At 41.3% G+C, this 13,918-nt stretch overlaps 1 protein-coding gene across 1 annotated transcript; it reads left to right on the forward strand.

Annotated features, from left to right (window-relative positions):
• The first annotated feature begins 211 nt into the window (after positions 1-211).
• On the forward strand, positions 212-1,144 carry LOC142302524 (olfactory receptor 5AR1-like). Its single transcript, XM_075343619.1, has one exon. It carries the CDS (start codon positions 212-214, stop codon positions 1,142-1,144), a length of 933 nt encoding a protein of 310 aa, XP_075199734.1.
• Positions 1,145-13,918: the final 12,774 nt, after the last annotated feature.

Raw genomic sequence — 13,918 nt, forward strand, 5'->3', positions numbered from 1 at the left:
TTGGAACAATGCTGCTCTCAAATTGTGCTGCTCAAGAGCTTTATAAAAGTCGTGATTTTAGACAATATACTATGCTTTCATCTGTCTTGAATAATTTATCCTGCTATTTTTTGTATCTACTGTACATAGAATTCAAATGAAAATATTCATGTTCTTTTTAAAAAAATAGAATGTTCAGTTTTCTGTCAATTTAAAATATGGAAAAACAAGAATGAAGAATGAAACACTTGTGAAGGAATTTGTTCTCTCCGGTCTCACCTCCAACCCCGACCTTCAGCTACCTCTTTTTCTGCTCTGCTTATTAGTCTACATGGTAACTTTGCTGGGTAATCTTATGATCGTTGTATTGATTAGAATGTCTCCCGGATTGCAGACACCGATGTACTTCTTCCTAATGAACTTATCCTTTATAGATATCCTTTATTCTACATCTATTACACCCAACATTATGGCCAACATGTTTTCTGATATCAGAACAATCTCCAGTATTGCTTGTGCATTACAAATGTTTTTATTCATTGGCCTGGCGAGCACAGAAGGGATGATACTTGCTGTGATGGCCTATGACCGATATGTCGCTATTTGTAAACCGCTGTATTATATTGTTATTATGAACAAAATGATGTGCAATCAACTTGTTAGCTCGGTGTACATAGCAGGATGTGTTAATTCATTGATTCATACATGTTCTGCATTTAGCCTTCCGTTCTGTCGGTCAAATCATGTCAATCATTTCTATTGCGACATCAATCCCATCCTAAGACTTTCATGTAAAGATACATTTCTTAACCAAGTTTTCTTATTTGTTTTTGCTGGTTCTATTGAAGTAGGTTCTTTTTTATGTATAGTGATATCATATGTCTACATTTCATTTTCCATAGTTAGAATTAGTTCTTCTAGAGGTAGGAGCAAGTTGCTCTCCACTTGTGTCTCCCACTTTACGTGTGTAGCCTTATTTTACTGCCCAGTTTTCTTCATGTACTTAAGACCGAACTCTGCTTATGCAGTGGATCAGGACTGGGTAGCGTCAGTGTTCTATACAGTAGTAATCCCTATGTTGAATCCCATGGTCTATAGCTTAAGAAACCAGGATGTTAAAAAAGCGCTGGTACAACTTAATGTCAATAGGATCCTCTGTGTATAGATGAAGCAGAACCACAATGATCGTATCACTGGATGTCAGCTTTGCTGCATATATATCCAAATAGAGCCTGGCCAAAATTGACATAAAATGTAAAAAAAAGTATAATATTTTTCAAAACTCTACATCAAATTAAACTTAATGACTAAAAAAATGCTGGAAATATTTATCAGAGTTTATATTTCAATAATAATTTGTTGTGTCTATGTTTGTATTACCAGTTGAATTTTTATGACAAAGAACAACATATATATTTTACTGACATATAGACCAACGTATGCAGTTCTGCCTATTTCGTTCCATATTAATGGTAATAAAAATGTATACAATGCAATATATGGATGTTGTTTATGCCTGTATTTGTACATGAATGGATATAGAGAGGTCAAGGTCAGTTTATGTATATTGGAAGACTTTGCAACTGTGCCTGCCGAAGGAAAGTTGTTTGACATGAACGAATTAAAGAGTTATTCCCATCTCCAAGATTCTATCCCAATATGTAGTAGGTATAATAATAATAATAATAATAATAATAATAATAATATTAGCAAATACCCCTAAATAGATATGTAGTATAGTTCTCCCGATTCACTATGTCACTTAGCTCATATTCAGGGCACTGCAGGACCTTAGGTATCCATGGTTATGACCACTAGCAACTAACTGTAACAATATGCATGGTTGTAACCATGGCTACCTAAGGTCCTGCAATGCTCTGAATATGACCTAAGTGACATAAGGGTGCTTTACACGCTGCAACATCGCTAGCAATCTCGTTAGCAATGTGACATGCCAGATCGCAGATGCGATCTGCCGAGATTGCACATTGGTTGGTTTTATAGCGCCGGTCACATGTGTGAGCTCGGTAGATCGCATCTGTGATCTGGCATGTCACATCGCTAACGAGATCGCTAGTGATGTTGCAGCGTGTAAAGCACCCTATAGTGAATCAGAAGCACTATGCTACATTTCTAATTGGAGGTATTTGCTAATAATATAATTATTATTATTATTATTATTATTATTACTCTTTCTACATATTGGGATAGGATCTTGGAGATGGGAATACCTCCTTAATATTGATGCACTAATCTCTAATAACATTACTTACAGATGGGAATACCCCTTTAAACCAATCAAATTCTCTATAAATTTATTCTCAACATTTTGCTGAATTCTGAGGTGTAGTAATGGGTTAAAAAAAACAAAACAGTAAACTCATATACTCAGCGATCCTCAGTCCTCAGCAAGGCTATCCACTTCACTGCTCCTCTTTCTTTTTTTTTTTTTTTTTTTAAAAAAAAAAGCCTCCTTTTCATACTTTTCCAGATCGGTAATCTTGCATCGTAGACAGGCCTTTATTGGCCATCCCCTACATGGGTCACATCCCACGTGACATCGAGCCTAGTCAGCGGTGGCAGTGCCCGAAAACCAGGCTGGAAATTAAGTAAAAGGAGCATATCAGAAGAAGAAAGAGGCAGGAGTAAGACTGGTATGAGGAGGGCTAAGGAGAGGTAGGTATACAGTATGTGTTTATTACTTTTTTTAATCCCATCCCTGAAAGTTTGAGAAAATACATTCAACGATTTTGGAATCTCTTACCTAAATTGAATAAAAATGCCTGAATTATATTGTAAGAGATTCGCTTAATTGTAAAAGTACATTTTAGTGTACAAGATCACCAGGATGTCTACTGTACTGTCTAAAAAGTAATATTATAATAGGTGTTATATGTAAATCAGCGGAAGTGAGTCCATCTGCCAAATGCATGGTTAACATTTGGAGCCAAAGGCTGTTGACCTCACTTCATTGAGTATCATGCACTAGATGCGCAAGACACCTTGACAAATTTTTATTTTCTACTTGTTAATCACATATAAAAATAATTTCATTGTATATATTTTAGAAGAAAAATGGAAGTATTCCAATCATTTGAAAATTGAAAAAATACCCTGGAGACAGGGAAAGATAGAAAGAGACAAACGCGACGCAAATCTGAGTGTAGTGAGTTTATTATATAAAAGGTGTTGAAATAGTGGAACTCTCACCTGGTTCAGAGGTTAGAAAGCCTAGAATAAGCCAAGAGGAGTTGATCCACTTTCCAATAGGGTTATGGTGCAGTATGCAGCAATCGCACTAGATACTATGGAGGAGCCCTCCAGCAGCTCCACTTAGTGAAAGAAGTTCCAAAGGCAATTACCAGTTTTGTGGCGCTCCTGCTACCAATGGTGGAACATATTGGATGATTTTCGGTCATATGACTAGACCAATATACAAATAAGTAAAGAGATATTTTATTTGTACATTAAAAAAAAAGAAGGTTGAATTTTATTTAACTTTTAATAAGTTTTAAAACAAAAAATCCTCATAGTGATGAATGGGGGGTGGGACTTCCGACTCCATGCCTCCCACGTGATGTCACCCGCCCTGTTGTCTAATGCCAGGCTGGATCGCATGGTTGCCGGGGTAACGCGTCCCAGACACCGTGCATACCTCCCTGGCTTGACTAGAGGGCGGGACATCCGGGCACTGCGGGACACTTCCTGGCCCTCTAGTTTATAACAAACACTCAGCCCTTTCAGGCATTCTGCTCTTTATTACTAGGGGTGCATTACACTACTGAGGCTACCACTTCTGATGGCAATCCTTGTGAATAGTATACGCTACTTTTTCATTGTTATTTCCTATATGTGATCATGTTGTATTTTACGTCCTTTGGCATCCGCCCACCTTTTTATTAACCTCCTATCAGCTTACAAATGGGCATTACTGCCTGTTGCATCACACATCCTTCCACACCTGACGGTCATGGCATTTAATGGAGTGACTATTTATACTCACTGGGTCTATATCGCCATTAGGGTCTTCCTCCTTGAGAAAGCAACAAGTACCGCGGCGAAACACGCATCGGTGGTGATCCCTATCCATTGGGTATGTGTGCATAGGTGTTTTCATGGCTTAGGACTTCTGGTTTTTCTATCTTAATCTCTCTAAAATTTGCGGTAATGCCTTTTATCCCTTCATAGTGTACTACTATACTTGTCATGTTAGTATGGGTATGCGCACTTGCACTTTATCTATTTCAATTACACTGTGACCCATCTAGGCTTTTTCCCCCTGCCTCCTGTGGTACACCTTGGGCCAGGTAGACTGATATTTACAACTGTATAGTATATTTTTGTCCTGATTTTACATCCATCTTATGTTTACCTATAGCGTGGGTCACACTCCCCTCGGTACTGTGTGGCTGACGATAGCAGCCCCAATCGAACCATATAATGAAGTCTGGCTCATGTTATTGTTTTTTCTATACCGTTTCATATTGTCTGCCTATTTGAGCAAAACTACCTCTCCCATGGCTATTTGAGAGTGATTTATCTGATCAAAGTTACCTCTCTCACGGCTATTTGAGATTGATCTGTTTGATTAAAATCGCCTCTCCCACGGCTATCTGAGATTGATAGGAAATTTTGATACTACAATATTGATTTTACACCATGTACCTCCCTTGATGTATTGATATTTCGGTAGTATTTTAACTATTTGTGCTGTCTTTGCGTGTGATCTCTAGCAATAAAGTTTTTGTATTGCATATATACTCGTTTCTTCTCCTTTCTTGAATTAATTTTAGTAGTGCAGACACGTTGCCAGTATATTTATGCTGGCAGCGTGTCCACCCTATGGCTCGTTTATTGGGAATTGTATTCACAATATACAAATAAGTAAAGAGATATTTTATTTGTACATTAAAAAAAAAGAAGGTTGAATTTTATTTAACTTTTAATTAAACTTTTAATTAAGTTTTAAAACAAAAAATCTTTTTACATAATGTTCAATAATTCTGATATTGTTTTATATTTTTGTTGTTATTGCTGTGTAATTCTTAGTTTTTTATTAAAAGCGAATCCTATGTAATGTCATTAGAAGCAGGTGGGCGTGGTTATCTGTTCAGGATGTCTCCACTTTGAAATGAGGGATTAGTCTCTATATAAGCATATATATATATATAATTAACCATTATTTTTATATATATATATATATATATATATATATATATATATATATCTTTATATAATATATAATTAACCATACTTTAATGTACAAATAAAATATCTCTGTCTATACTTATTTGTATATTGGTCTAGTCATATGCCCGAAAATCATCCAATATGTTCAACCATTGGTAGCAGGAGCACCGCAAAACTGGTGATTGCCTTTGGAAAATCATTTGAAAATGTATCTTTGTGAAAGAAAGGAAAAAATAGTATTTAAATATAGTTGATATAAACAGAATAGATGAATACATGCAAAATCTGTCATTTTCTTCATACTTGCAATATTCCTGTTTATATTGAGCTCTTTTTATACTCTTATTGGTTTTTTAAATTGTCATTCCTGCATTTTTTTATTGCACTCTGTTATTAACGATTAGTGTGTTTAGTCAATACTGAAGGGTGCTTTACACGCTGCGACATCGCTAACGATATATCGTTTGGGTCACGGTGTTTGTGACGCACATCCGGCGTCATTAGCGACATCGCAGCGTGTGACAGATAGGAGCGATGATCAACGATCGCAAAAACGTCTAAAATCGTTGATCGTTGACATGTCGCTCCTTTTCATAATATTGTTGGTGGTGAATGCCGCTAGTTGTTTGTCGTTCCTGCAGCATCACACATCGCTATGTGTGACACCGCAGGAATAACCAGAAAAAAAGGGTGCACCGCCAAAAATAATTCATATTATATTAGAGCAAGTGCTCACCCGTGCGGCAAGGAGTAAATGGGAACAAGAAGAAAAAAGTACCGCACATAATGGGGAGCACAACAACAATAGTGGTAAAAGCAACCTTTATTTGTAGCAAAATATTAAAAACCATTAAAATACAAAAACACACACCTAATAACACGGCATGCACCCGCCGCCCAGCCCCACAGCAATATTATGAATATTATATATCATAAATCATAATTACAGGCATCAATAACATGTGGCAAAATTGAAACAACAATTGACAATATGTATACAATCATGTCAATCCCAAGGGGAAAAAATGATAGTAAAAGTCAATATAGACCTACACCCTCAAAAAGCCACAAAAGGCCCAGCAACAATGGGACATAGTCAAAAAGTATGGAATAGCAATTGCTGGCTATGGTCAGATAGCCTGATATAGCGATATGCCTATACTTATATACAGACCATAAATCCCTCTAAGGGGAAGGTAGTTAAGGTGTGTGGGAGCAAGGACGGGGGGTCAGCATGAGATCCCGTGAGGAAGGCCCACGCGTATCGCCACCAAGGACGGCTTCCTCAGGGTAGGCGTGCACAGAGCTACAATAAAGGTAGAATATAAATGTATACCATTATGAAGATAATGTGATTCACCTGTTAGGTGTTTTAGTTGCTGGTCCGTACCGGTCCGTCATGGAGGAATACATGTAGAGCATCGCAATGTGGTAAGTGCGATGCGCGCCGCCATCTTGGAAAGTCCGCGCATGCACGGGAAGTCCAAGATAGTAGCGCGAGAAACTCAGAACCAGCACACACGCAGAGCTGCTGTAATGAGACAAGAGGTAATTGCTGTGCGCATGCGTGTATAAAACAGCAGTCGTGTGTGATGCATATGGGAGCACATAACGAGGGAACAATTATCACAGGGAAAAGGAGAACCGAATGTGTGTAAATGTGTATAGTTACGAGAAAGATTAGACACCGCAGGAATGACGAACATCTCCTTACCTGCGTCCACTGGCAATGAGGAAGGAAGGAGGTGGGCGGGATATTCCGCCCGCTCATCTCCGCCCCTCCGCTTCTATTGGACGACTGCTGTGTGACATCGCTGTGACGCTGCACGAACCGCCCTCTTAGAAAGGAGGCGGTTCACCGGCCAAAGCAATGTCACAGGGAAGGTAAGTCCGTGTGAGGGGTGTAAGCGATGTTGTGCGCCACGGGCAGCGATTTGCCCATGATGCACAACCGACGGGGGCGGGTACGCTCGCTAGCGATATCGATAGCGATGTCGCAGCGTGTAAAGTGACCTTTAGCCATTGCTGTCTCCATTTCCAATACTGATTTGGTCCTGGCCAGCATCACAGAACTGCAGTTGGGATCTGCAGGCTCAGACAGCATATTTTGTGTCAACGGTGGACACTTTTTCAATGTAAGGCTTTGGCTTCACTTGTAAGAGCATCAAATGTGATATGCTAATGATCCTCGCCTCAGGCTCTGCTGCAAGCGTGAGCTGAGTATTATGCAACTGTGATCCGATTTTGTGAACACATCACAGGTACGGAGAAGAGGGAGCGAGTACTTTTTCCCTTTTCTCCGCTGTCTGTCTCTGCATATATCGCACTACACTTAGATGACACGCGAGTGCTATACAATGTTTCACATGCACCCATAGACTTGTATAGGTGCGTGTGAATCGCGACTCACTGCCAAACACCGCATGCTGCGATTCTTTTCTCAGGCCAATATGGCATGAGAAAAGAACAGCAGATGGACACTGTCCCATAGTTTTACATTAGTGCGAGTGCAGTCCAATATTTTATCAGATGGAACTTGTCAGGGTAAAACGCAAGTGGAGCCAAGACATAAGTTTGATCCTCAGAATGACTAACTTGCTAACTTAACTTTTTATTTTTTTCTGGATGGCTAACCAAAAATTACAGACTGGCAATAATTGTTCCGGACAAAACCATAATAAATCATTATGATTATAAGTGATACATATCTACAGCCAATAATTCTGATAAGATAACATCAGCTGCATTCACTGTGAACTGAAAACTGATGATGAGCACAGTCAAAATAATCTGTATACGTTTCTTCAGTTTCCAAAAAATGTTTCTAACCTGCATGTGCCTCCACAGCTGACCTGGATGACCTTTCACCTGGTAAGTATAACTACATTCATGTGTTAACCTTATAACCACCAATGACAGGGAGGAAAAGGAGAGCATCCAAATATAAAAATTCCATAATGAATATGTGTCTGTGTGACCATGGGACCCCCATGCTAGTACTCTATGGGGAGACTAACATCAGCTTAAAGTTACTCTTCTTGCTAACTTCTGTGGGATCAACGCAAATACAATGCGCCAAACTGCAGCTAAAGGTTCTCTATATGGTCAGACACCATCAATTAATAAACCCTAGAAAAAAAGATATAGGTTTAGGGGCTCTAAATCAACCTACAACCAAAAGCATAAACCCCTAAAATCATATAGTTTATTAGATATACAGTATATTAAAATGGCACTTATATAAAAAATAAATGCAAAAAATATGAAAGCATTGATTTTGCTCCAGGAAAAATTGGACTAATATTATGGATTAGTCACTAGAGCCGGCTAAAGGGTCTAACTCACCCTGTATTGGCCCTCCTGCCTGTGGAGGTTGGCACCCTAATGTAAACAATATGGTGCCCCCACTCAATGACCCCATTTTGGAAACTAGACCCCTCAAGGAATGTATCTAGACATTTGGTGAGCACCTTGAACCTCCAGATGCTTTACAGAATTTTATAATGTTGAGTCATCAAAATGAAAAAATACATTTTTACCACATATATGTTGCTTTACCCCAAATATTTCATTTTTACAAGGGTAACAGGAAAAAATGCAAATTGTTGTGCAATTTTTCCTTAGTACACTAACACCCCATATCAGGGCCATACTGGCCATCTGGCAATTCCGGCAAATGCCATAAGGGCCTGCTACTATAGTGGGCCACTCAATCTATGGCCATTTTCTCTTTGTCATGAGCACATGATCGTGCTGCACTACACAGCTAAAATCGGCAGGAGCAGGGGTCGGTGCGCTGTGCTGTTCTGTACATCCCCCTGGTCCTGATGATGAGAGAGTGGTCATAGATCAAGCCTCTATCAGGCCTGCGAGATGTGGGAGTCTAACGCTGCTCCCTCCTGCCCAATCAGTGTAGTGCCATGCCTGGGGCCCAGAAGTGCAGCAGCATGATCATGTCAGTATATTGCTGACGTCATTGCACTGGTGGCACACAAATACACGTCGGGCTCCTGTAAGCGTTCCACGGAGGAGATGAAGATGAAATGTGGTATTAATGTGGATGAGTGGGGAGGGGATTGGAGCACAAAATGTATGAAAGGGTGCACAGCTTTGCGAGAGAAAGTGGATGGAGTACTTTATTCATAGGGTCATTGTGTATCTGTGAAGAGGGGGGGAATTTTGCACTGAAGCAGTGTGAGTGCGAATATTTTTAGGAGGAACTGTGTGTGTGTGTGTGTGTGTGTGTGAAACAGGGATATTTTGGAGAGGGGTAGCATGGGGGAATATGATTGGGGGAGGTAGCATGCGGGAATATGATGGAGCGGGGCAGCATGGGGGAATATGATGGAGATGGGCAACCTGGGAAGAATGTGATGGAGAGGGTACCTTCACACTTAGCGATGCAGCAGCGATCCGACCAGCGATCTGACCTGGTCAGGATCGCTGCTGCATCGCTACATGGTCACCGGTGAGCTGTCAAACAGGCAGATCTCACCAGCGACCAGTGAACAGCCCCCAGCTGGCAGCGACGTGCAAGCGACGCTGCGCTTGCACGGAGCCGCCGTCTGGAAGCTGCGGAGACTGGTAACTAAGGTAAACATCGGGTATGGTTACCCGATGTTTACATTAGTTACCAGCGCACACCGCTTAGCTGTGTGTGCAGGGAGCAGGGAGCCGCGCACACTGAGCGCTGACTCCTTGCTCTCCTAGCTACAGTACACATCGGGTTAATTAACCCGATGTGTAATGCAGCTACATGTGCAGAGAGCAGGGAGCCGCGCACACTGCTTAGCGCTGGCTCCTTACTCTCCTAGCTGCTGTACACATCAGGTTAATTAACCCGATGTGTACAGCAGCAACATGTGCAGAGAGCCGGAGCCGGCAGCACAGGCAGCGTGAGAGCTGCAGAGGCTGGTAACTAAGGTAAATATCGGGTAACCACCTTGGTTACCCGATGTTTATCTTGGTTACAAGCTTACCTCAGCTGTCAGACGCCGGCTCCTGCTCCCTGCTCGCTTCATTTGTCGCTCTCTCGCTGTCACACACAGCGATCTGTGTGTCACAGTGGGAGAGCGCCTTTGAAGAAAACGAACCAGGGCTGTGTGTAACGAGCAGCGATCTCGCAGCAGTGGCCAGATCGCTGCTCATTGTCACACACAGCGAGATCGCTAATGAGGTCACTGCTGCGTCACAAAAAGCGTGACTCAGCAGCGATCTCGGCAGTGAGCTCGCTGTGTGTGAAGCACCCCTTAGTCAAGGTTCTTATCTAAGAATGTAGGTCACAGAACTTGGGTGAACGATCAAATATAGAGAATTTTTTGTAGAGAATTTTCCATTCACATGGCTGTAGCGTGGTGTTTGAGGTGCGGACATAGTTGCGCTCGAGACTGATGTTGCTAAAACGTTGGTTTTTTTGAATGCACAGGCCACAATAAAGACTGATTGAATTTCACGCATATATTGTCTGTTGACAGTATTTTTTGTGCAAAACAGGAATCCCCTTATACTATGTAATTTATTTTCCTGTGCACATCTTAGGAATTTTTTTGGCAAGCACAAGAACAATCTTAGTGGCAGACTTTATGAAGCCCACTGCACGTTACGGAAAACTCCTGTATTACATAGAGTTCAGCTATTTATTTCTTGTAAACACAATTCATAGTGGATGTGGATTTGTGCCCCTGTGGCTTTTATTATATTGGGACTACTTTTTGTAAGATTTACAAAGCATTTTAATTCTATAAACCCCAGCAAAGGTTCAACTAGGTTAATTAAACATAGTCAAACATTTCATCAGACAAATCCTGAAATTCTTCGATTTGCTGGGCTTGAAAGAGTTAAGTTACCAGCGCAAGGTGGAGATCACCATAAGCTCCTATTAAGAAGAGAATCTAAATGGATTCCACGTCTGACTGCACACGGTCCATTGGGTTTTAATGACAGCAGTGACCTGTCAGTGTTTTTATAATGGTGACACAGTATGTTAGACATGTTCATTGTAAAAAAAAGATTATTTCTATTTATTTACCGTGTATGTATGGTAATCGTGGCAGTGTCTGGGTAGCTATTTAAAGGAAGCCCTACACACACATCCCGCTCTCTCCCAGCACATTTTAAAAGGATTGAATAAAAGGCATTTTAAGGATGGCGAGTGCTGCTTGATTTTCTACTTTTCTGTAATATTTATTATTTTGCATCCCTTTAGAGGATATCATATAGCGTCCCACTATGCTCCTAGATTGTTTTTGAGTGCCCACGTTAGCATCATTATCTAAATCCCCTGATGAACCCCTGAGAATTGAAGGGAGGAACGCGTTTGGACTATGGAATCTAGATGAACATTGTATTTAAAGCTAAGTGCCAGATTTTGTGGGGATGGTTATCTGGATTGACAGACTACCTGTTATAGAATGCTAAATGATCTAATAACAGTTTTAGACCTCTATAATAGCATGATTAACTGAGTGTCATCATACGTTGTGATATTACACATTTATATATATGATGGATTTCACATCTAGCCTATTTTCTTACTATTAGGTGTACTGTATCTGAGATCATGGTTTGGGCTATTTGATAGGTAATTAGTAGACTAATTTTAGGCCTGTGCACAATTTGTATGCATTGGAACAACACAGACAAAAACAGAGGGAAAAAAAGATAAATTGGACATAATTTCACACAAAACACCAAAAATGGGCTGGACAAAATTGTTGAAAATATTCCAAAATTGTGGGTAAACAACATTGTTTCAAACTGACATGTGGCAAGTAACAAGTGTGGGCAATATGAAATCACATCTGAAATAAGATGAGAAAGGGAGAAGTTGACTCAGTCTTTGCATTGTGTGTGTGTGTGCCACACTAAGCATGGAGAACAGAAAGAAGAGAAGAGAAGAGAACTGTCTGAGGACTTGTGAACCAAAATGTCATGGTTCGCCTCCCCGTCCACATGGCTAGGGGCGGAGCCTTCTCTCGGGCCTCACTTCAGGACCCTGGATGCCTTAAAAGCTGACATTTCAAGTGAACCAGCACCGGCTTTAAGCTTAGCACTGCTTTGCCTGTGTTTGCTGGTCCTGTGAGTGATATTCCGATCTGTCTGTTCCTGTGCCCCCGTGCCCTTGTCTATGTTCCGTCCCCTGGTCGTCCCTCATGTCCTCTGTCCCCTCTCCTTTTTCCCCACTCGGTTGCTTTCTCCGGTACTGACCTTGGCCTGACTTTGACTCTGCTTCTGCTCGTTCCTCCAGTCCTGCTTCTGCCCGTATGGTGTTTGACCCAGCCTGCCTGACTATTCCTCCCATGCCCTGCAGTTCTGCTTCTCAGCTGTGCTGTGAGGCAGTGTATGAGAACGCTGTGTATTTACTTCCTGGTTCTCGTTGCTCTGTGTAATGTCTTCTGCTGCAGAGCTCTGGCTCCCCCTGGTGGCAGCTTGACACAAAATTATTAAAAATATCAACAATTAGTGATAAGTGAGCACTAAAATGCTTGAGCGCTTAGTACTCGAATCAAGCAGGTCTGAGGCTCAGACAGGCTTGACTTGAGTACCAAGTAAAATTGAAGTCAATAAGAAAATGGAGCATTTTTCCAGAGAACCTAACAGGAGGACTGGGGAGGCAAGAAAGCTGCTGAAATGAATGGAAACATTGTTCAAATGGAATGAGAATAGCTTGGGATAGACACCTGGATGCATACCTGACTCCAGGTCGCTGCTGGGAATAATATTGCCAGAGTATCACTCAAGTTTTATAGACTGACAATGAAACATATAAAAGCAAAGATAAAATAAATTATACAAGAAAAAAATGTTAGAAAACATTATTTCCTGTATAAGGACTTATACAGTATATCAGCCGAATTTAAAAAGAGAAAAAAAAGCCCACCTTCTCTGTGCTGGCATCTCTGGGGCTCTGCCAATGGGATATGGCACCCACAAACCATAGCAGCAAAATCTACACTATAATATGGCGCTTCTTCCCTTCTTTACTTTGGGGTATTGATGTACCCAGAAGAAATTGTGTAACAAATTTTATAATTCATTTTCTCCCATTACCCCATTGAAAATAAAAAAGACTGGTGGCTAATGCAACATTTTAGCGGAAAAAAATCCAAGAGTCAATGGCATGCCTTCTCTTCCAAACTCAGTGTTACGTCATTGCCGGAGTCTTCTCCAGCGACTTTTGCTCCGATCGCCAGGCGACGCCGTGTTCCTGCCGTGGATGGTGCTGGTGATGGGAGAGAAGTTGATGCCAGCGGCACCAGTGGGCGCAGGCTCCGATCATCCACTGGGCTGGGTTAGCTTGGGATCTGCAGTACCACTGGCTGACTGTGGGTGGCATGTGTCTTCCAGCTGAAGTTGCCAGCGTTCAGCTACAGCCAATGGGAAGACACCACACCCTTCTTATTTCCCCTCCTGTCACATGATTACTGCCAGATATAGTTCTGATTTTCCTGGCTCCTGTTACGTCCTATTCTGTTGGTGATTCCTGTGTTGACTTCTGCGTGTTTTTGACTACCCTTCTGCCTACTGTTTTTGTACCTTGCTGCCCGACCCGGATCTGACCTCTGCTACGTTTCCTGACTACGTCACTGCCTGCCGATTCTGTCCCTGTTCCGCAATTCCTGGTTTGACCCTGCCTGACTACTACTCTCATCGGACTGCAGCCTTCCACAGGTAGTGATCTCCAGGTTCCTGTGTAATTCCAAATCCCTGTATAGGGGTTAAAGGGTTTCAGGGTTCTGGGGGTCCTACT

Source organism: Anomaloglossus baeobatrachus, chromosome 4 (genome assembly GCF_048569485.1).
Source record: "Anomaloglossus baeobatrachus isolate aAnoBae1 chromosome 4, aAnoBae1.hap1, whole genome shotgun sequence".
NCBI lineage: Eukaryota > Metazoa > Chordata > Amphibia > Anura > Aromobatidae > Anomaloglossus > Anomaloglossus baeobatrachus.

What these genes read in the sequence shown, in the direction of transcription:
- LOC142302524 (XM_075343619.1), top strand. Translation starts at nt 212, where the DNA reads ATGAAGAATGAAACACTTGTGAAGGAATTTGTTCTCTCCGGTCTCACC.